Raw genomic sequence first — 20312 nt, forward strand, 5'->3', positions numbered from 1 at the left:
AGAATACTTTTTTTCTGCGTGACTCTATTTAAGAATTTCTCTATCGTATCTATGAATAAAAAGATTTAGTGATTCGTAATGATATGAATACATATGATAAAGAGAAAACTTCCATAGAAAAAATCTCTTTCAAAGGTGTAAAATAGGGATAACTTTCTTAATTTTTAACAAAGAGTTCGTACGTGGACTAAAATAAAAACTCTCCCTGGAAAATTTGATATACTTCTACAAAAAAATAAAAAACTTTCCACAGAAAATCAAAAAAGATCGATAAAAAATGTGAAAACTTCCATAAAGAAATATAAAAAAGCAAAAGAACTGGGCATTTTTTCCATAGATGACACTTTTTTTAAAAGCATTTATTGTTCTTGGATTTATTGCTTTTTTCCATGTCAAAGCTAATTTATTTTTGTTTTGTGGAAAATTCTCATTTGTTTATGAAACTTTTACATTATTTAGGGAAATTTTGTATTTTTTATTTATTATACCCTGATTTCTCATCCAAATTTTCTATTTTTTTATGAAAAATTTATGTTGCTGCCTCGTATGTGTAATTCGTTGTATCATTCTTATAAGTTTAAAACAATTCATTGCAAGTTATCGCTTGCAATCTTTTCAAAAGCTGATGATGCTTTTCAACTTGTTCTAAACAGCTGTATAGTAACCAACACAAAATGAGCGAAAACAAAGCGAGAATCACCTTTTCTCTGTGGGGACTGCCTAGACGATTCTTGAGTTTGATAAATTTGATTCTTATGTTTGATTAATTTGTTATTATGGCTTGTTATGACTCGGAACAGTTTTTGCCTCTCTTTTATCGTTGTTCATTATCTATTGAGAGCGATTTCTGCAAACCCTGGGTATAAAAAAAGCCGTCTTCAGCTTCCTTGTTCCGTAGCTCAAGATTTTTTCGAAGAATACTTTTCTAATTATCTCGCGGAGCAGAAAGTGGCAGACAATGTTCATCCTCGTTATGATTAGGATTGAAAGCACTTCTTGATAGCTTCACCTAAAAAACAATCCTATGCCAGAGCCACCCCGTACTTTGATGGATTTGATTGTAGTTTGGTCCATTGTTTGGTCATGTAAGGCGGAAGTAATTGGGTCCAGATTTTTGCGTCTTCTATCTGCAATTTTCCCGCATTGAAATGAACGGAGCAATTGTCTAGAATCAACAGGCCAGTGATAGGAATATAAGACTCTACTAAAAATCTGACTACGCGTAGCTCGAAATCGTCGAAAAACAGGGAAGGGAAATCGCCAGCGGTTTTAAATGTAAAAAAGAAATATGTTAAGTATATTAAAGCACTCTTGGTTTTTGCCTACATTCACGCAAAAAAAAAGCGTTCCCGAATTCGTGAACCAGCAAAAATACACCGTGATTTAAATCATGGATTCGGGAACACCAGTCACGTTTTCCAGAACGTTTCAGAAAACGTGACTGTGTTTCCGAATCCGTGGCTGTTATTCACAAAAAATACACCGTGAACTTGTTTGTTCACGAATTCATGAACGCTGTTTTTTGTGTGTGAGCACATGTCCTGTGAAATCCATTTTGGTCTAGCAAGATATCATCTTTGCTGATGAAAATAATTCGTTGCTCACTAAAATTTCGAAGTCTTTGGTTCCTGCACTCAGAAGTTCGATATGCCTCGCTTGTTTCCTTGTTTCCGAGTTCGGGCCCTGTGTTGAACTTTTTTTATTTCAAATCCCAACACCCAAATCGTTACGCAATGGATGTGTTATGCGAAAATAAATAATGAAACCATGAATTTTATTCATGGTGTAATATCATAACGTGAAAACACGATGGATTCACGAAATCATGAATAATTTTCTTGTTTCGAGGAACGAATTTCTACCCGTATACATACTTGGTATATATATATAATACAACTGCTATGAGCACTAATCCTTCCACCGGGATGTAAAGTCTTCTACGCCACAGCGGCTACTTCTTTTATCGCTGCTACCTAGGTATCCATTTAAAGAACAGATGCTGACCGATTCTATGAGCGTTTCAGCTGCATTGCCAAGCTACAGGATTCTGAGTATCCTGTATAGCATGCCACGGTCAGGCTACAATTATAAATATTTGATTGATTTCTTAAAACTCAGCCGGTGTCGCCACCAAGGCCGGTGATAGGTCACCACCACCTGGACTCTGACTAATACAAATAAGTGGCTAAGACCATCATGTACGATTGGGATGACCATTGGAAAAAAGCACCACCACAAACCGAAACCCATTCAGCCGAAAGCCATTTGGCCGAATGCCACTAAACCGAGCAAACCATTAGGTCGAAACCCAAATGGCCGAAAGTCGTTTGGCCGAACGGGTCATCCGGCCGAATGGGTAATTTGCCGAACAGGACATTTGGTCGAACAGGACATTTGGCCGAACAGGACATTTGGTTAAACAGATCATTTGGCTGGACAGGTCATTTGGCCGAATAGGTCATTCGGTAAGTGAGAAATGAGGTGTGAAAAGTGAGAAGTAGAAAATTTGTTGTGAGAAATTTGACGCTTCACTTCTCTCTCCTCATTTCTCACTTCTCACTGTGAACAGTGAGACGTGACAAATAAGGAGTGAGAAGTGAATAGTGAGACGTCTCACTACTTACTTCTCACTCCTCATCTCTCAGTTCTTAGAATGAAAAGTGAGTGGTGCGAAGTCTCACGTCTCACCACTCACTTAGCACAACTCACTTTTGACAGTGAGAAGTATGAGATAAGGAAATGAGATGTCTCACTTCTCTCTTCCCACCCCTCATTTCTCACTTATCACTTCTCACTGCGTAAAGTGCAAAGAGCAAAAGGAGAGATGCCTCTCTTCACACCCATCACTTCTAAGTTCTTATTTCTCACAAGTGACCTATTCTCCAAATCACCTATTCGGCCAAATGTCCATTTCGGCCAAATGACCTTTTCGGCCAAAAGACCTTTTCGTCCAAATGGCCTATTCGGCCAAATGACTAATTCGGCAATCTGGTCTATTCGATCCAATCACCTATTCGCTTATATAAACCGTTTAGGCGAAATGACTTTCGACCAAATGGTATATTCTGCCAAACAACTTTCGACCTAGTAGCCTTCGGCCAAATGGCATTCGGCCCAACGGTATTCGTCAAAACGGCATTTCCCCCAAAACAGCACTATCTACAGAAAGCATAAGTCTTCTTCCGTCAGCTCTTTTGCGAATCGTGAATGTGTCGTTTGAATGTTTGTCTACAAATTCAAAAAGGGTTCATTGGCAAATAATGTCCTGAAAAACTTTGTTTAAGACACCAAGTTCGTAATTTTATTACTTTTGGAGATTTATTGATTTTTATGCCTACAAGGTTTGAACATGTTCGATGTATAAGCATACAAGCATATGGAGACGCATGGTGCATTGGCCCATCAACTCCTTGTGATGGGTGATTGATTTTCACTTTGCATCGAATAGGAAATGGTTTTTGATGAAACATTCCTTACATTCGCTTGCGACTCTACAGTTGTTGCTCACGACAAGGATCGATCAAATTCTGTGAACTCTCTTGGTTTATTTGGATTCGAAAGTTACAAAATTCCTATAGAAAATGTACATGATTAGGGGATACTCAATTTCTGTATATGGAACTTACTTTTAGTGATTATCTTGTCTTTCTGAACAACTGGGAAACAGTATCCTATTTGAGGTTTTAAAACCTGTAGATATAAGTTTGACTATAAGTATTTCTAAATTGTTGCCTCTCTTTAGGTACAAGTTATCACCTATTGACGCTACCGACGCTGGAAATTCAATGTTTGTAGCCAGGATAAAAATACCTATTTGAGACAGAGTTTAAATTCACGTTTAGGATTATGTTCAAGATATCAGTTATGTCTATCTCACCTCTTTTCTAAATCAAATATCGTCTTAGTAATGAATCAGCAATACAGTTCAGTATTTTTCAGTAAATTCTGTACTAATTATAGATTTGGAAGAAAAAGTCGATAACTCTAACTGATCACGTTTGATTGTTTACGTTTGTTATCACTCTTTATCTGTCGCTTTTATATTCGTATGGCTCTATGTGTGGATTTGGATATCAGTGGCGTTGGTTAGAGGTGGGTGCAGTTGATGTAGTTTTCGATGGGGCGCAGTCAACACTCCTCCCCGTAATACGCGAAGAAACCTCCTGAAGCGCATTCATCTCAACGCCTACGTCGAGTACAGCTAAAGAGACTGCAGGACGCTCGTAGATGCCTCCAGATGCGGTTTGTACGGTGGCTGATCTTACCTGGCCGTCCGAAGCCAGACACGTTGAAATCACTCGCCCCCTCGGCCAACAATTTCGAGGGAGCTTCGGGTCTACGATTATTACCAAATCTCCAACAGCTATTGGCCTCACCGGAGAAAACCACTTCGTCCTGCGAGTAACCGTTGGCAAATAATTCCGAACCCATTGCTTCCAATAGGTGTCCGCTAACTGCTGGGACTGTTTCCAACTATTTCGAAGTATGGTAGGGTTGTCGTCCAGAGGTACCCCCGATCGTAACCCATTCGCCGAACCTAATAGGAAATGATTGGGAGTCAACGCCGGAGAATCGTCGCCATCAATCGGAATGTTGGTTAGAGGACGGGAGTTCACGATGTTTTCGATTTCCATAAACGTATTTTCCAGCACTTTATGGGACGGTAGTCTACTATACTGCAAGCGTTCGAGATTCTGCTTGACACTCCTTATCAGGCGCTCCCATGCTCCGCTGGAGGGTTGAAATACCACGCAGTTTGGCTTGAAGTAAACTCCTTCGTCAGGGCGTCGTGATCTAGGTTTTTCTCTGTCGTTCGCAGCCCTTTACTTGATGCTCGAAGATTTGTCCCACGGTCACTCTAGATTGCCGCAGGAATGCCCCTTCTAGCCATGATGTTCCGGATGGCCATTATGCAGGAGTCTGTGGTCAGTGTATGAGCGATCTGCAAGTGGATGGCGCGAGTGGTTAAGCAAGTAGCGAGAACCCCCCACCGTTTCTCAGGGCGTCTTCCAACCGACACCAGCCTCGGACCGAAGTAGTCCACTCCCATGAGGGTGAAAGGACGAGTAAAGGCGGATAGGGGGGCTGAAGGAAGGTCAGCCATCGCCGGGGGCTGTGCTTTGGCGTAGAGGATTTTACATTGTTGGCAGTTTTTTCGGATCTTTTTGTACGCTGCTTTCAAACGAGGAATACGGTAACGTTGTAGTATCTCGTTTACAACTGTCTCGTGATTCTGATGCTTGAACCGCTCGTGAACTTCAGAAATGATGAGGCGTGTTACGGGATGATCACGGGGTAGAATTACCGGCTCGACTGCGTTTCGATCGATGAATACACAACACATGCCTTTGTTCTACCGTTCACACGAAGCCCATCGTTTTCGTCTAAAAAGGCACACCACTGGTACAGCATGCTAGATCTGGAAATCGTTTTCACTGGATTCGTCAACGAACGGTTTTTTACGAGAATAGCTATCTCTTCTGAGAAAGCTGCGGACTGAGCACGGCGGAACAGATGATTTTCTGCGTCGACGAAATCCTTTCTTGTTAGTTGTCCAGACACGCGAGGTTTTCTATGACAGCTGCGCTTCAGATTGTTCATGTATCGCAGGACGTTACACGGTTACACGTAGAAGGTCAGTCCATTTTGAGATGTTCTGTAGATCAATTGCTGAATCAATAGCTTGGGTGTGAAGCAGCAGATGTGGTCGATACTCTGTCTCTGTGGTTCTTCCAGGAAACGGATTCACAGGCCATTTTTCTTCGTTGAGGACAAGGAACTTCGGCCCACGAAACCAGCGGCTGTCAGTAGCAAAGTTTGGGGCTCGTTTCTACTTCGTTCCTTCGTCAGCGACATTATATTTCGTCGGAACCCATCGCCACTCAAAAACATCCGTCGTCTCAAGGATTTCGTTGACACGGAATGCTACAAATTGGTTGTATCGTCGGTGATCGGAGCGGAGCCAACAGAGTACATCTTTAGAATCTGTCCAGAACATCCGTTGACTGACATGGATTGAAAGTGATTTTGATATTGTATCCGCTAATCGCACGCCAATAACGGCAGCTTGAAGCTCGGAACGAGGAATCGATAAGAACTTTAGCGGCGCAACTCTTGTTTTCGCGCTAACCAATTGCGGGAAGATCGCTAACCATGCCAACCATTTCTCATACTGCGTATCTTCAATCGGGTCATCCCAGCCAACTGGTGTTCTCCAGATCTCCTGGAGTAGCACTTTCAAAAACATCATAACGTGTGCGATGAGTCCCAGTGGGTCGTATACCATCACTAGCGTGCGTAGAACTTCTCTTTTCGTTGGATGACGGTTCCCTGAGATGAGTTCCTCGTCATATCGTGCGGAAAACTTGTAGGTGAAACAGTCTTTCATCGTATCCCACCACATGCCTAGCACCTTTTCACTCTCCTCGCCGATGTCGAGATTTTTGTTCCGTCGTCCTATCCTCATTAACCGCCACCAAGACGTTACAAGAGTTCGATACCCAGTTCCGCATTTCGAAACCGGCCGACGCGTGGATCCTTTTCACGTCATGTACAAGCTGGATCGCTTCCTCCTCGGATTCTACGCTCACGAGCATATCGTCCACGTAGTGCCGTTTGACGATAGCGTTGACAGCTTCCGGGTAATCGCGCTCGAACCGCTTAGCGTTAGAATTTTTTACGTATTGTGCTATGCTAGGCGAGCAGGAGGCACCAAAGGTCATCACTTGGACTACGTAGATACTCGGTTCCGTCGCTTGGTTGTCGTCCATCCAGAAGAAGCGCTGGCAGTGTTGGTCGGTTTCATGTATCATTACCTGATGGAACATCTCGCGGAGATCACCACACACTGCTACGCGAAACTCTCGGAACTGTAGCAGCACGGATAGAATAGATACCAGCTGGTCAGGTCCTTTCAGCAAAAAGGTATTGAGTTACACTCCGTGGGCAGTAGCTGCTGCATCCCACACGAGTCTCATCTTGCCCGGTTTGTTTGGGTTGACCACCGGAAAAATAGGAAGATACCACACGCGGGAACGTGGATTTTGTTGCTCTTCCACTGTTAACTTCCTTATGTAGCCCTTGCTAATACGGTCGGTGATTTTCGCATTTAATGCTTCGGATAACACTGGGTTTTTGTTCAAGCTATTTTTCAAACACTTCCACCGCTTCAGTGCCATTGCTTTGATATCCGGGAGTCGGACATCCTCGTACTTCCAAAGTAGGCCTGATTCGTATCGGCCATCTATGCGAGTAAGTGTTTCTAAGAGCATTTGTGCTCGCTGATTCTGCGGCGAAACCAACGCCTTGTCCGATTTTACGACACTGAGGCTATCGAGCGAGAAGTAAGCCTTAACACCTTTATGAAGGTCTTCGTCTGAGTCTCGATTACATTCGCATACTTGCGTGCTGTGGTAGTTCGCATACCGCTCAGTATTCTCCTGGCTGGTGCTATTACCAAAGACGATCCAGCCTAGGCGTGTCTTAACGGCGATAGGTTCATGGTCCTTTCCTTCACGGCTCTTGACAGTATGGCCAAGTCTAGCGTTATCCAGACCAATAAGGATCCGCCCTAGTAACATTTTGGTTTTATGATGGTTTTATAACACACTTGAAGAGTAAATTATGGTCTTCAAGAGCGTTATAAAACCTAAAATGTTACTTGGGGAGGACTGACGTCGTGGTATGACTCGAGAGGTAGCCCTGTCAGAGTTTGTGGACGAATTTGCAATGGAGGCATCGTGTAGACACCTGACAACTCGTATTTCTTCGAGCTATGCACGCCGGATATCTGCAGGTTGACTCGTTGTGACTGGTTCTCCGTTTTCTGCGTTCCGCCCGTCCACTTCAAACAAAGCGATTTCGTTGGTCCTTGCACCCCTAACTCATTAGACAGGCTCTGTTCAATGAATGTGAGCTCAGATCCGTCGTCAACGAACCCGTATGTGCGTATCGTCTTCTTAGGCCCATACAGCATGACCGGAACGATTCTAAAAAGGATTTCAGATTGACCTTGGTGGACGTTACAGCTATGGTCAGTTCCGCTAGTCTCTGATTGAGAACTGTTAGGGATCTCTGTGTTTGTTCGCGGAGCGCTTGGAGTTTCATGTTTCCTCGCATTGTGCAACAGAGGATGATGGAGAAATTCACATCCGTTTGTTCCGCATTGTTTAGATTGCTTGCAAGACCCATTGTGCTTTCGCAAGCATTTCCGACACAGTTTACACTCCTTTACAGAAACGCTTGCACTTTGCTACGGAAGGCCAACTTCCTTTACAAACTAAACATCGATCCTTATTCGGCTCCTTTGCACCGGACGGTTTCGATTTGATGGACAATTCAAGCACTTGACTCGGAATGGAAGTTGAGGAACCGCAACCATAACCGCACTTGCATCTTCTGCTACGGTATATAACCAAGAATTGAAGGTGACGAGGTTTGGGTTTGGCATATTCCGGGCATATCTCGCCCAGTCTAGTCTTAATGGTGACGGAAGCCGCTCTACTAGCTCGCAACGCAGGGAGGCGTTGAAGACAAAGTCGTCGACTTCACATGCTCTGATTGTAGCAACCATGTTCTTCACAGTTAGAGCAAAATTTACCACCGTTTCAAGTTTCTCCATGTTCGGCGAGGGTAGATTCCTAATCTTCTTGATGATCGATTGTACGATTGCTTCTGGACGTCCGTAGAGCATTTTCAGTGTGGACATCACATCCGCTACGTTTGTCGGATGAAGTAGCTCCCATCGCACTGCCTTAAGCGCTTTTCCTTTCAACCATCTACGTAATCTCAGTATGTTCTCCTCATTCGTGAATCCGCACATCTGCGTAGACGAGTTGAACATGGAGTAAAATAGAGGCCACTCTTCCAGCTGCCCACTGAACTCGGGCAAATCCTTTGACACCGGCTGTCGTGCTGCAATTTGACTGCGATTAAGAATGCAGACGGCCTCCTCGGAATGTCTGGCTGACGTACTTAGTCTCGGAGGCTCCAATCGAACCGAAGTCGAGCGCTGGCCTGGAATGAATTGGTTATCCTCATCCAGGGAACCAAAATTCAACGATGGGGCGAATGATGGTCTGATTCCACATGCTTGCTGAATGCGTGCGTGATTATATCAAGACAAAATTTTCAAAACGACTTATCTGCTTTTGTAAACAAAGATTCAAACGATGATTTGACGAATCTGATAGCTCTCCCACGCAAACCAACACCACCAATAGGTAGGTGAAGGTTTCGGCTATTTGTTGATGGTGTTGGTTTGCGTGGGAGAGCTATCAGATTCGTCAAATCATCGTTTCTTCTTATTGGCATTACATCCCCACACTGGGACAGAGCCGCCTCGCCGCTTAGTGTTCATTAAGCACTTCCACAGTTATTAACTGCGAGGTTTCTAAGCCAGGTTACCATTTTTGCATTCGTATATCATGAGGCTAACACAATGATACTTTTATGCCCAGGGAAGTCGAGACAATTTCCAATCCGAAAATTGCCTAGACCGACACCGGGAATCGAACTCAGCCACCCTCAGCATGGTCTTGCTTTGTAGCCGCGCGTCTTACCGCACGGCTAAGGAGGGCCCCTCAAATCATCGTTTGAATCTTTGTTTACAAAAGCAGATAAGTCGTTTTGAAAATTTTGTCTTGATATATATAGCGTTAAGCTGGCCGTTGCGTTGCATGATTGGATTCAGTTCCGATGCGAACGCATTGAACGAACGTGCGTCTACTTCTCTTGCTTGTTATTGACGCTGATTGAAGCAAACTTCTGGCGTCACCGCTGGAAGGAACAATGTCCAATCTGATGGCAGGGCTTCGAACCGTATCCGCGGACCTGCTTAACTAGACTGCGGCTGTGCAGCTAGCGGTGGACAACAATTTTGCGCAAAACGCTTGTCATAGACAATCTTCTATGCCTGTTTCATAACCTAATCAAGTCGTATTTGAGTTGCTGAAACGAATTCGGTCCGATTTCTCATATTCAAAATTGTCCAATTTATACCATTATTAATTTGAACGTTGTGCTAACATACGGTATGGAAATATAAATATTTCCACGTAACCTTCCAAGTCGGTTTCATCAGTCATTGATGTAGGAAATTTGATTTCACCTGCTAAACTGTTGAGTGTTTCCAAATAAGTTATCTGACTACCACTGTTAGCCGTTCGCAATGTATTCATGAAAGATAACTTGAATTAAATCGACTCAGAAAATTACAGAAAAATCTCATTGTTGAACTCATTCCCCATCCGTCAGCAACACTGCTGACAGGCAGCAGGAAGTCATTACCGCCCACCTCCAGCATCGAAACCGAGCATCGGGAGAAAAATCCTTTCAGCATCAAACTGGCTTATCCTTTTCTTTTCCTGCTGCGCTGGCCCATTAGGGTAAGACGGTATAATATGCCCCCCCTAAGGCATAACCTTGATAACTTTTTACTTTTCATCGCAATTTATGCAAACTTTGTGTTATTTGGTAGTTAAAGAAGTCAAATGCATTGCCGTGAGAAGTCATATAAAATATTACAGATAACACGTAATAATGCGTTTTTGAAAAGTCGTGAAAAATGGTTTTTAAAAGGTGCCTGGGCAATACGCCCCACCTTAGCCAAAGACGTTCCATAGCCCTTCATTAGTATTTCATCAATCCCATAATAAAAAGGTTACAAATCCTTATGTGCTCGACATTAAAAAACAAACATAAGTCCATTTAATCAGGTTTTAATTACATTTCAATAATTTCCATACAATTTGGAAGCAACTGCTGGAAGCTCGTTGCGCTTGTGTCCAGTTGGTAAGGGCATATCGTCCTGCCTACACTGGGGCGTTTTTGGCCAGTAAAACATTTTCGAAAATCGTTACGTTTTTGAAGATGAAAGCAATTTTATATCACATTAACCACTGAGAAAAGTTATTTTGTTGCCCAACTGAGTGTTCCCGTGCAAGTATGTTAGTATGTTAGCATCGCTCCAGAATGTTGAGCAAACAAACATGAAAAGTTACATCAAAACTGTCACTTTTTGTATTTTGCTATTATTTTCATTGTGTAATACAAAAATACTTCCACATTCACATAGTACGATGGTTTTACAAATATTTATAGGTACCAACTGATGTTGACCCTTAGTTAGTTATAGTTTTCTAGAAATCAAAGGGGGGCGTTTTGGCCAGGTGGAGCGCATTATACCGTCTTACCCTACTCCCGATCTACCCGTGCGGACTCAACGGCGAGATGGAGAATGCAATTCAATCGCTATATGCTCCCCATTTACGTGTCCGTATCGCCTTCCTTTGCCTCGTTGTCGCCGTCGTCGTCGTCGCCGACGATGTGCATCGGGAAGAAAAGGCACAAAGACGAAAAGCCGTTTCCCGTTCATTCGTCCTACCATTTCCACGCGCGAGTACTACACCCGAACGCCACGTTTTCCCAGCTCTCGGTAATAATAGTTCCATCGCATCGTCGTTGCACCCGTGAACGGAATATAGTGTTTGCAGTGGAATATCGTGTTTCCGTCCGTGTTTGGCACTACCGTCGTTCATCTCTTCCCGATCCGGGGGGAAGGGGGTCCGGCAACGCGCGTGGGACTACATAGGGAATCGATTAACGGGATTGTATTTCTCCGACTCCTGCCATTATGCCGTTTGTGTATGTGACGGGGGGAGGGGCGGGGATTTTCCTGGCTATATTTAGCTGTCGTTGCCTGTGGTGCGGGAGAGGGGATCCTGGAGCGAGCGATGGGGAGTAAGTTGCATGCAGTTTGACGTCCTTCTTCGCAGTTTTCCGCTGAAGTATTGAGTATTAAAGGGATTGTGTAGTAGTAGCGCTCCATTCATGAGCCGGGTTTTTTTTTTCTAGCCGGGAGAGGGATGGGGATGGGAGGCGAAGTCTTTGTGACGAAACAACGGAAACATAGCTGGAACAAAAGAAGTCCATCGTCACGATTCCGTTGGTGTGCGAATGGCTTTCAGTGGATTATGATCGAGGGGGAAAACGGGGAATACACTCAGCTCTTTGTTTTTATTTGTTTGTTTCCAGAGCTGTATGGTTCTGAGGAGGTATTATTATTTTGATAAAAATATTGCGTGCTGAGTGCGTTTATGTTTAATACAAGAAATTGTACGGAATAATTAGATTATACGCCAGGTCTTCAGGCGCTGTATATTCACACTTGATGAATATTTGAACTAATGGCCAGGAAATGCAAAAATGTCTTGAATTTTATATTATGATAATAAAAATGTTTAGCTGTAAAAGTTGAATGTAGTTCATCGTACATATATGAAAGATAAAGGCCATAAAAGGCTGATCTATCTGAAATTATTGTTTATCTATACTATACACTATTAGGAAGAAAATGTTCAACAATCTGTAAGAACCATACATTTCAGTTTCTTCGTCCAAATCCACAAAACTCTTCCAAAACTCCCAGCAATGTTCAGCAAACAGATCTCCGAATCAAAACTCAATGGATCGTACTTCCAATTTATAAAGGTTCATCTTAGCTAATCATGAATTTATTTTTCTCCCTATTTAGCTTCTCATTAGCTCCCTCCAAATAGAGGACTCATATGTTCACAAAAATGTATCGGAAAATCTTTACTAAATTCAAAGCTGGGTAGCAGAAGCCATTACAGCTTGAAACTAAAATTTCCATAAAATCAAACCGCCAAAAAATCTGTATCTGTGCGTGTGCGTGTTGAATTGAATCAAACACATTTGAACCGAACAAAAGTAACAACAAACCACAGCGCGTAGTATCTGTTCAGTGAGAGGCGGATAAATACGCGGAGGAAAGTTTGGTAGCGGACAACTCCTCATAGCCCCGAGCCAAACCTCGAAAGAGCAGACGAAATCGAAAGTGAAATTCGGTGATGTCTGACCACCACTACCGAAGCAACTAACCACCGATCACACGCAGCCCCGCTCGGGTCTCAGACAATCAATCCAGCACCACCAGCTAATTGTGTTCCACCCCCTTACCCAGCCCGGCCACTTCTGGGAGCATCTGTGGGGGTTTCTCGTGCGTAGCCTTTCGATTGTGTGTTATCGCGTTATCCAATACAGTGCTATTTACGTGTTAACACGTGCATTCGACAGTTCCGAAAAAGCCGTCTCATCAAATCCAATCAGGAAGATAGAAATTCAAACAGACGGACACGAATCAGTTGGTCCATCTTACGCAACCCCCCAACATCAGGCTCCAGTTCATGACAGTCTGCACATTGAGCTCGAGCTTTCATATGTGTGGTTGGGCGCAGCAGCGTGATCGAAAGTGGCAGCCTCCGAAACCAAACACCCGAAAATCTCTTCCATTCGAGCTAATGGAGCTTAGGCCTGCGGTTTAAGCTCCGAAAACCCGAACAAAACGCGCGTATCCAAAAAAAAACACCGAATTAGGAGTAGCGCGCGAAAGAGAGAAAGACGGTGCTCCAAAAAGTCGCCGCAGTCGTCGTCGCCATCATTGTGATCGTCATTCGTGAAAGTTTGAATTTTTTACGAACCCCAGCAAGTCGGACGTCCGCTGCCGGGTTGAGTGTTGTGTGTGCTTTTTACATAATCAAAATTATTTTTATTAGTCATGTTTATTCATAAAAAACAAACCGAGAGGAAGGAGGAAAATCTAAAAGTTCGGAGCTGAAAGATTCAAGGAACCCGATAGTGGAATGTTTTGATGCTGTCTGTTGTGTTGTCTGTCGGATGAGGAAACAACGGTTTTTTTTAATTTTCTAGCGAAACGACGTGTACTTAAACCTGAACCACACATTTAACGACATTTAACTCTGTGATAATTAAATTCTGTGCAGCCAAGAGTAAAATGTTGGAAAAATCCAATTAATTCAGGTACAAGGCAATCGACAAAAAAACAAAGCTAGGCTTGTGATTCGTGTTGGGTGACGTAAACCGTTGAGATGAATTGGAAAGTGATCTTCGTGCAGGCATCAACCAAAATTCAGAGAAGAAGAAGCTAATCGGATAACAATGTGGCTTATGCTCAAGTGTACCAAGTATCGATATCAGTGCTATATACTGTGATGCAAATCGATTTACAAAAATCGAAAAATACGGTGTCAGTGCCTAAGTGAGAAGAAAACAGCGGGAGATTTAAACAAATAAGTTACCAAGATGTTGAAATTGTTATAATAGTGGTAGTGTCAGTTGATATTTTCGTTATTGTTTGAAAACACAAACCGGGAGGAAACCTAATCCCCGCTACAATCATGTTTACGCCGCGGATGTTTGAGATGTGGACTAATGTCACCTCGAAACTGGAGGCACACATTCCCATGCAAACCAACGTGCAGCAGACCACGGTGCAGAACTCGTCCAGTGGATCGATAAAAGGTAATAATTTTCTTCTCGCTTCAGTAAAATCCCCAACAAAATCATTATTTTCCGAAGTAGTAACGGAGAAGATTCAGTGAAACAGAGAGGTTTTAAGGTAATTGGGTGAAAGTCAGTATCACTACATCGCATTGCAGTGGATTTAAAATGGCCACACTTGATTTTTTTTATAGAATCATCTTCAACATTTTCAGTACGTCTTTTGATGGTATTAAGTACCCAAACAAATTTTTTTATTGTTTAGGATGTTTGAAAAATGTTACTCTTAATATGCTTAATTAAGCCACATTTAATCGAATAACACATACTGTTGTATTACAGTTATGTTATTAATTACTTATCGGGAGTGCCGTCGACAATGTTAACGAATCCAGGAAACATCCATTGAATTATTTAATTATAGCGTTATCATCATTCTCGAATTTCTTTAAAAAAAAACGCAATTTCCTTGATTTCCGCAGCTTCAAATCTTCCATTTAGGTTGCATTGAATGGCCAAACCACGCTTCGGAAGGATCAATAAATTGCATCCAAAAGCAGCCATTTACAAATATCCGCCAGCATCATTACATACATTGCATCGCTTGTTACGATCGAATGTTGCAACCGCTCGCGATGACGTCTGCTACGCGCGCACACGGAGCCTTGTTCGCGGATGGACGGACGGAAATCCATTCGACGGCGACGTGACGAAGTGCGAGAAGAACCGCAAAAAAACAACAACTCAACGTCTTCGCAAGTCGCGCGAAAATGCGTTTGCTGGATAAACAGACAACAACCTCGCCAGTCACTGGAGTACGGTCCGTGTGGAAATTATGTAGGTCAGCCGCTCGGCGCTGCAGCAGCGGCTCAACCAGAAGACGAGTTGCGCAAATGAGAAGAGGGATAGCGCAGGCAGAGAGGATGCAAATCGTGAATCTTCCGTTCTTTTCCACAAACGGGATTTTCCTCGTCGTGAGGCGGACCTGCTACAGCAGCGCAAAACATGTGGTGCCTATGCTGCTGTGCACATACATAGAACAATATTGAGGAAGTAAAATTGCAGCGCAATGTGCTCTTTCGAGGCTTGTTCGTCACTGGAAGTATGCCGTATACAGTTATTATAACAGGTGATTCAATCTCTCTGTTCCCTCCGTTGCTCGGTGCGGGGCAAAGATAGATGGGCGTTTGTAACTGGATATCTGGTGTTCGTTCCATGTTGGCGAATATGTGACTGCGAATCAGGGAATTGAACCAAAGAGGAAGAAAAAGTACCACCAGTTCGATCCTATGTTATCCATAACAATAATGTGCTCGTTTTGTGGAGTGCATGCAGCTGGATCTTCAGTTTTTTTTATCACGTGTGCAATCCTCGACATTAGTGAGGGTATGCGAATCATGTTAAAATTTAGTGGAAGTGTTATATTTCTTTTCCAAAATAAAATATTTCAATACTATTTATTTAAATAAAATTATAAACTTTTAAGTTAGACGTGTTGGTAATGTTCGATCCGAATCCACCATTTGTTATGATAAAAAGACTGCAAAATAATATTATTCTAAAAATTGAAAGTAGCAAAATATTATGTTTGCCAACAAATGAGGGGGTTAGAAGCAGAGGGGTGTAAGTGACATTTTGAGTGACGACCCTCAGTCGTGGGTTCGAGTCCCATCGAAGGGAAAGTGGTTACCTCCAATACATTTTTCTAATCAATATCTTCCACATAATGTACATATTCACATATGAGTTTTCAGAACATTGTAAACAGAATCAAATGTTTTTTATGGAAAATTTTTCCTAATTTTATTGTTAATGAAATTTCAGCAAAGTTCTTCCAAATATAGTTAATTTTTTCAAAGAAATTCATGCGGACGGCAAAACGTGAGTAAAATATCATGCTGAAATCGCTGCCGTTCAAAGAGTTCTCCGGACCTAAGCGATATCATCGCCGCGATGGCTATAACTTCATTTACGCTTCCATACCAACGGCAACAGGAAGGCAGAAAAAAAATTGTAATTATTATTTTAAATGAATGAAGGAGTTAACATCTTTTCAATACAAAATTTTCAATAAAACGTGGATTTGCCATCAGATTCGTCAAATCGACTTTTGAATCTTTGTTTATAAAAGCGTTTTGAAAATTCGGTATTGTTTTATTCAATATTATATGATTTTCCGATATATCGATATTTTCATTCCAATATATATCGGTGATATCGATACTTTGATTTGATTATCGTATCGAATCAAATAGCGATATTTTGAAGTATCGGAACGTCCCTTATTCGATAGATAACACATCTCACAGTTCAATGAAGGATGCTATGTTGAAACGAAGATTCGATGTATTCATTGTTGATTGTATTGGCGAGATGTTATCCCCTAAACTTGGAAGCTCATCAATTAATGTAAGAGCAATTAAAGGGTGTTCCCAAGGAGGCGTATTATCACCACCTCTATTGTAGTCTTCAATCGTTGATGATCTTCTTAAACAACTAGAAGCTTGAGGCCTTGAAATAATTGGCTTCGGATTGAATATAAATCCTTCAAAGACCACATTAGTGGAATTTACAAGCTTGACAGTATGCTGAATTGGAACTTACATGGCTTTATGGATAAGTAAGGCGATGTTTGGTATAAAATGGAGATTGAAACCAAAAATAATTCAGTGAATTTATACGACGGCTGTGAAACCCAGAATCTCATATGCTGTAATAATATGGTGGCCAAAAACGAAAGAAAGGGCGATGCAAAAGAACTTGGAAAATCTTCAAAAATTGGTTACTCTTTCAATAACTGGTGCATTGAAAAGCACGCCGAACAAAGCGCTAGAGGCCTTGCTCTACGTGGCACCATTGGGTCAATTTATTCAATTAGAAGCAAAAGAAGCACTTCTCGCCTTGAAGATCAGAAGAGATTCAAATCTCCTCGGAGGTAACTTAAAAAGTCATCTTAGTATTCTAAACAAAATAAGCATCAGCTCACTGATCACAAACAATGATGACTGGATGAGGAAAAGATACAACTTTCATCGATGTTTTGATATAATTGATCTTGAGCGAAGTATATGGACTTACGGTGGACCAATCATTCGCTCAGGATCAATAGTATTTTACACCGATGGTTCCAAGATGAATATTGAAGTTGGAGCAGGCTTGACTCCAAGCAGCATTGAATGCTTTAAAATCAGCAACGTGCACATCTGAACTAGTTTGAGAATGTGTTCAGTCACTCCAACTCATTCTTTACAATGAGTCAAGCGCTGCTTTTAAATCAATGAGCAGGTGATGAGTTTGCGAGAACCTGTCCACAATAGAGAAAGGGAGGTTAAAAAAAGTCTACGTATCGTAGAACCGATTGCCGCTCCTCTTCTTCCTCGCCTTTTCTGCATCTTCAATGACTGTCCTGATTGCATCCACAGTCGATTTGCCTTTACGGAATCCGAACTGTTTTTCCGATAAGCCAGTCTCACCCTCCGTGAACTGTGTAAGCCTATTAAGGATAACCCTTTCCAGGAGTTTCCCCAGTGTATCCAGCAGATATATGGGCCTATACGATGCTGAATTCCCCGGCGGTTTTCCTGGTTTTGGCAGCAGCACCAATTTCTGGATCTTCCACGTATCCGGAAAATTACCATCTGCTAAACACTTCTGCAGCACCACCCAGGTCCGGGAACATCAAAATCGCAGATTTCAGAGCATCATTTGGAATTCCATCCGGACCCGGAGCTTTCTTCATCTTCAAACCTTTCGCCACTGATAATAGTTCGTCATTGAAAACTTGCATACTTGCAGCGGTTACTCAGTCTTTATCTTCGTACGGCGTACGCGGCCACGTCGTAGCACCATGCTGCGGGAAAAGGCCGTCCACGATGATCTTCAGCTTGTCCGGACACATTTCGGCTGGCGTCGCAGGACCCCTGATCTTTTTTGTCACGACTCGATAAACGTTACCCCAAGGATCAGCGTCAGCTTCCCGGCACAACTCCTTGAAGCAGTTGGACTTGCTGATTTGGATCGCCCGTTTGAAAGCCGCTTTAGCTTCACGGAAAACTATCTTTCGCTCCTCTCTGACCATTTCAGACCGTGCCCTCTGAACGTGTCTCCTAGCTCTGAGACAGGCAGCGCAGGTTGGCAAGATTTTCGTTCCACCAGTAACTTGGCCGCCGGCTATTCGTTGGCTCCAATTTCCTCGGCATCGTCGCATCGCCAGCCCTCGCTAGCGTTTCCGTCAGCTGGTCTGCGTCAAGGTTTGTAGCGTCGCTGTCCGCTCGAAGTGCTTCGATAAAAAGATCCTTATCGAAGTACTTCGTCTTCCATCCTCGCCAACTAGACCTTATCTCCCGTCGTACCGTCGGCGTTCGTGTTCCAACACTATATTGGATCGCCTGGTGATCGCTATGGGTATATTCTTCACAAACTCATATGGTCGCTTCCATCCTCTGGTTTGCAGAGCAGGCATCTTGGTTGCTTCGTGCAGTCCCTAGCAACGTGTCCTTCTAAACCACATTTCCTACAAAGACCGGATCTGTCTGGGCCACTGCAGTTTCGCGCCTGGTGTCCAAACGCCATACATTTGAAGCATCGCTCCATCTGTTTGGTGATTCGAGGGGTGAGTCTCAACGGACACATAGACCATCCGACTTTCACCTTGCCCACCTCCACCATTTTGTTGGCAGCGTCTACCGGTAGTCGTATCGCTGCTATTTGTGTACCACCGTACGCTTTCCTCAACCGAATGGTCATCTGAACTTCGCCCAGCGTGCATTGTGAGGTCAGTGCATCCCTCAGTTCGTCTACCGTAGTGATCTCGTCCAGGTCTCTGCATTCGACCACTGCCTCCTGCGTTAAAGCCCTTACGTTTCCTTCACTACCTAAGGAATTGGCAATGAGCTCCCGGAAGGCCGAGCTCTTGACCGTGGGATCTTTCTTCAGCTCGAACAACAATTCCCTCTTCTGAGTACGCCTAGTCCTCACCACTTTTTCACCCAAGTCCTTGAGCACCGGGTCCTCTCTCACCTTCCGTAATATCGCTGCGTATGTCGTCTTGTCGCTCACTTCGACTATCAAGGCGTCCCCCTTGACCCTCTCACGAGAAGAGCGATGTTTTTCTTTCTTCTTCTGCTCCTTCTTCTTTTCCACGTTCTCCTTCTGTTTCTTTCTCTTCTCCCGCTGACTTTCCACGGTTTGCCAATCACCGTTCTTGACGCCTTCCTTCAGTACGCTAGCACAATCTTGCACGTTCCGCTGCTTCTTCGGGATTTCCTGCTCTCCTGGAGAGTCCTTGCTTCGCTTCTCCGTGCGAGTATTTTGGGGGCTCATTGGTGTTTGCAGTGCCTCGTCTGTTGTATGCTCCGCTGCATCTTTAAGTGCTTTTTCAGCTGCTTCTGCTCTTCTTTTGAGCGCGTTCTGTTCGTGCTCAGCAGATTTAACGGCAGACTTGATGCTCGTCACTAGAAGCTTGATCTTCGTGTGAACATTGTGCTTGTCCTTCACGAAGTCATAGGTTTCATTCGAAATTGCCATTTTCCTGTACTCTTTACACTTGTGGGCTTGTGTGATGAAGAGTGGGTATGACCTCGCTCGCTCATACAAAGATAAAGTGTATTTCTGCACAATACACTCGGATAACAGATCGAGAAAGAGAAGTTTTTACACCTTCTCTTGAATACTCCTCATCTACTATCAAAGTGAGTGAACTCTGAGTCGCTTCCTACGCTAAACATAAGACAAGGAAAGGTCGCAGCTTAGTGTTCTTGAAGCACTTCCACAGTTATTAACTGCAAGGTTTCTAAGCCAAGTTACCATTTTTGCTTGCATATATCATGAGGCTAACACGAGTATACTTCCCAGGGAAGTCGAGACAATTTCCAACCCACATTTTTTCTAGACCGACCGGGACTCGAACCCAGCCACCCTCAGCATGGTCTTGCGTAGTAGCTGCGCATCTTACCACACGACTGAGGAGGGTCCCATGACCATCCCACTCCCTC

The 20312-nt window shown here is 43.2% G+C and overlaps 1 protein-coding gene across 2 annotated transcripts in view; it reads left to right on the forward strand.

Moving 5' to 3' along the window:
- LOC134213044 (probable nuclear hormone receptor HR3) overlaps positions 1-20312 on the forward strand; it is a 566164-nt gene that overhangs the window by 139479 nt on the left and 406373 nt on the right. Inside the window, exon 2 of one of the 2 annotated variants that reach the window (XM_062691557.1) lies at positions 12533-14340. The exons of the other annotated variant lie outside the window; for it this stretch is intronic. Within the exon in view, the coding sequence (XP_062547541.1) occupies positions 14217-14340 (124 nt within the window). The 5' untranslated portion in view covers positions 12533-14216. The remainder of the gene's footprint in view (positions 1-12532; positions 14341-20312) is intronic. 2 annotated transcript variants of the gene reach the window in all.

The sequence above is a fragment of the Armigeres subalbatus genome, chromosome 2, assembly GCF_024139115.2.
Source record: "Armigeres subalbatus isolate Guangzhou_Male chromosome 2, GZ_Asu_2, whole genome shotgun sequence".
In the NCBI taxonomy this organism is placed as follows: domain Eukaryota; kingdom Metazoa; phylum Arthropoda; class Insecta; order Diptera; family Culicidae; genus Armigeres; species Armigeres subalbatus.